At 38.7% G+C, this 3859-nt stretch overlaps 1 protein-coding gene across 1 annotated transcript in view; it reads left to right on the plus strand.

Moving 5' to 3' along the window:
- Positions 1 to 3859, plus strand: part of FGGY (FGGY carbohydrate kinase domain containing) — a 694306-nt gene that overhangs the window by 245160 nt on the left and 445287 nt on the right. The window contains 1 exon segment of the mRNA XM_007947412.2: positions 1603 to 1718. Within this exon segment, the coding sequence (XP_007945603.1) occupies positions 1603 to 1718 (116 nt within the window).

Genomic DNA, 3859 nt, shown 5'->3' on the forward strand with positions numbered 1-3859 from the left:
GACTCATAGCGACCCCTCCTTGGGTTTCCGAGGCAGTATCACTACAGAAGTAGGATTGCCCAACCTTCCTTCCGAGGAGTGGCTGGTGGGTTCTTGGCATTAGTGAGCTGAAATGGACTGGTTTTGGCCATTTTGAATCCTGAGAGTAGTAAGAAACAATTGAAGGCCTCTAATCAAAGATGTAAGGAGCTCTGGTGTCATGGTTATGGTACTTGGCTCCTAATCAAAAGGTTGGTCATTCAAACCCCCCAGCTGCTCTGTGGAAGAAAGATGAGGCAGTCTGCTTCTGTAAAGATTTACAGTCTTGGCAACCCAATGGGGGTCGCTATGGGTTGGAATTGACTCAATGGCAGTGAGTTTAGTTTTGTTGGAATCAAACATTTATATAATCAGATTTTTTATTTTATAAAGTTTGCTCTGGACATAATATGGAGAACAGATTGCAGGCAATAGAACTATGGGGAAAGATAAAAAGGAACAATTAATTACACAGGGTGATAAGGACTGCGATAGAAGATATACTCCATGTTCTGGGGAGTACCTAACTGAACTGGGGTCTCAGCTGGGCTGAAGGAAGAGCTTGAGTTTTCAAATTGAAGAAGCAGGAAGGAGTTTTCCAGATATGTGAGAGTAGGGTTAAAGCACAGAGGTGTGAATGAATATGCCTTTTTACAGATATCTGCAAATGATTTTTATTGCTGAGGTGTACTGAGGGTGAACTGATCAGAAATGAAGCCGGAGAGGAAAACACCTTTTAGTATTCCATAATTCCTGTTATTCAATATTATTTTGGACTGGATTGACCATATAATTTATTCTCTATGACAGGCACTTTCTAAAAAATGTTTTTATTATAGAGGATTTTGAAAATGTGCAAAAATAGAGTAGTAATAATGAACCCATTACCCAGCTCCAACAATTTCCAACCCATCCTTTCCCATCCATAACCCTATTTACTTCCCCTTTCCATGTTATTTTGAAGCAAATCCAAGCTACCATCTAATTTTGTACATAAGTATTTTGGCTCATATCACTGCTAAGAGTCTTTTTAAAAAGTAACCATAATGATTAACGTCATACCTAAAAATTAGTAATACTCAATATTGTCAAATAGTAGTCAGTATTATACTTTCTAATTGTTTCTCAATGCCATTTAAATATAGATATAAATACAAATATTCTCATATACCATTTGTTTGATCAGGATCCAAACAAAGGCCTAGAACTCTTTTGACAGTGAAAGAAGGTACTATCAATTATTAAACCAAACCAAACTCACTTTCTTTGAGTCAGATCCAACTCACAGTCACCCCTTCTTGGGTTTCCGAACTGGTATGTCTACAGAAGTAGATTGCCCAGCCTTCCTTCCGGGGAGTGACTGGAGGGTTTGAACTGCCAGCCTTCTGGTTAGCAGTCAAATGATTTAGGCACTAGGCTATTAGCAGGTGTAAATGGGAACTTTTTGATCTAAAGGAACGGATAGTTACATACTTTGGTTGATTCCACTTCTTCAATACTACTGCAGATATCTGGGAAATTATTGATGAAATAGAAAGAACTATAGATGACAATATTGGTTCTACTTATCTCTCATCTTCTTAGGTCTCTCTGCTCCCTGGTGTGCAAGTGGACATACTCATCAAAGAAAGGCTGGGATGACAGCTTCTGGAAGATGATTGGTTTGGACGACTTTGTTGCAGATAATTACAGGAGCATAGGTAAAAGAATAAAAGAATCTAGATAATGGTTTTATATGTATGTGTGTGTGCATGTGTGTATGTGTGTGCTTTGTTTCATTTTGTATGAAATTAAAATACAGGAACATAGCCTAGTTCTTCTAAGGGAAAACAGTACATTCTGTTAAGTAGGCCATGTGCCTTAGTAAGTCCTTGTCTGTGGTCTGTGGCTTTTATGAATATAGTGGAGATACATACTATGAAAATCTGCTTTGAAATATAGAGTCCCAGAAATTGGGTTTGACTCAGGAAGATATTTGCATGGAGCAGAACAAAGGGATATGTATGAATTATTTCCAGTTAGTATCAGACTCAATGGCAGTAAGTTTAGTTTTTTTTTTGAATCAAAGATTTATATAATCAGGTTTTATTTTATAAAGTATTTTCATTGCCTGTCAAGATGTGGGCATGTTGTCAGAAGAGACCATTTCCTGGAGAAAGATATCATGCTTGGTAAAGTGGAGGGTCAATGTAAAATTGGAAGGCCCTCAACAAGATGGATTGACACAGTGGCTGTAGTGATGGGCTCAGATGTAGCAAGGATTGTGAGGCTGGCACAGGACTGGACAGTGTTTCGTTCTGTTGTACATGGGGTCACTATGAGTTGGAAACAACTCAACAGCACCTAACAACAACAACTAGAAAGATAATTCCATGAATTAGATTAAAGACTCAAGGGAAGGCCATGAACAGGAAATAATTGAAAAGAATCAGCACTAGAAGAATCAAGAACAAATACTGGACCATGAGCCACTGTTTCCTGATGCCCAGTTTTATGTGGCACTGACTGGGTGGTAAAGTAATGAGTGACTAGTGGAGGTTTACCTGAGAAAATAACTCAGGTACTAAATACATATAATGATAGCAGACATTTTAAAGTTTAAAGTGAGCATTTCACAGGAAGCTGTTTATTTCCTCTAGTCACTGCTCACAATTCTAGTAACTTGTCATCAGTAAAAGCAATGATGCCTTATTAAATATGACTACTCTGTATTATTTAGTATGCAGACTAGGATGCTATAATAATAAAATTAAAGTATATAGTCACTTAAAAGGAACTCTGGTGGCATAGTGCCTAATGCATTTGACTGCTAACTAGGAGGCTTGCTGTTCAAACCCACCAGCCACTCCTTGGAAGAAAGACTGGACAATCTACTTCTGTAGAGATATTGCCTCAGAAACGCAAGAAGGGGTCATGCTGTGCATGGGGTCTCTATGAGTCGGAAATGACTCGACGGCACCTAACAACAACAGACATTTTACTAAGGAACTCTGGTGGTGAGGTGCCTGAGGCATTTGACTGCTAACCAGAAGGTTGGCAGTTCAAACCCACCAGCTGCTCTGTGGAAGGAAGAGGCAGCAATCTACTTCCATAAAGATTTGCCACCTTAGAAACCCAAAGGTCACTTTGAGTCAGAATCGATTTGATGGCAGTGCATTGGGATTTGGTTTTAGATATTTTGCTATTGCATTACATCCATTGTCTTTTAAATTATTTTTTTCCTCTGTCAAACCTATATATATTTATGGAATAATCCCATTCACATTCCCATGCCTGTTTGCCTTGAATATCTGTCTATGTATGTACTTATAGATTATTGTTATTACTGTTATTACAGGATTATGTGTGTAATAGAATTTACCTTTGTTGTCTTTAACTCATTGCTCCTCCCAATGTCTTCATTAGCATTGATCATTTTGTGTTGATCTCTTCCTTATTGTATATTGCTTTTCCCTTCACTCAAGATAATACATGTCTACCTTCTGGTAGCATAGTGTGTAAGGCACTTGACCGCTAACCAGAAAGCTGGCAGTTCAAACCCACCAGTCTCTCCTTGGAAGAAAGGTTGGACAATCTACTTCCGTAGTGATACCACCTCAGAAACCCAAGGAGGAGTCGTTATGAGTCAGGTCCGACTCAACGACACATAACAACAACAGCCACCCTCTCGATAGTGTTTTACCCTCCCTTTTCCTCCTATGCCTGATAACTTTCAAAGAATAATTGTTTCTGTGTGTAAACACTTTCTTGACTTTTTACAGGAGTGGTCTCATGCAATATTTGTCCTTTTGTGATTGACTAATTTGGGAGCTCTGGTAGCATAGTGCCTAAGGCACTTGAC

This window comes from Orycteropus afer, unplaced genomic scaffold, assembly GCF_000298275.1.
Source record: "Orycteropus afer afer isolate SDZICR_OR568_19922 unplaced genomic scaffold, OryAfe1.0 scaffold00183, whole genome shotgun sequence".
Classification (NCBI taxonomy): domain Eukaryota; kingdom Metazoa; phylum Chordata; class Mammalia; order Tubulidentata; family Orycteropodidae; genus Orycteropus; species Orycteropus afer.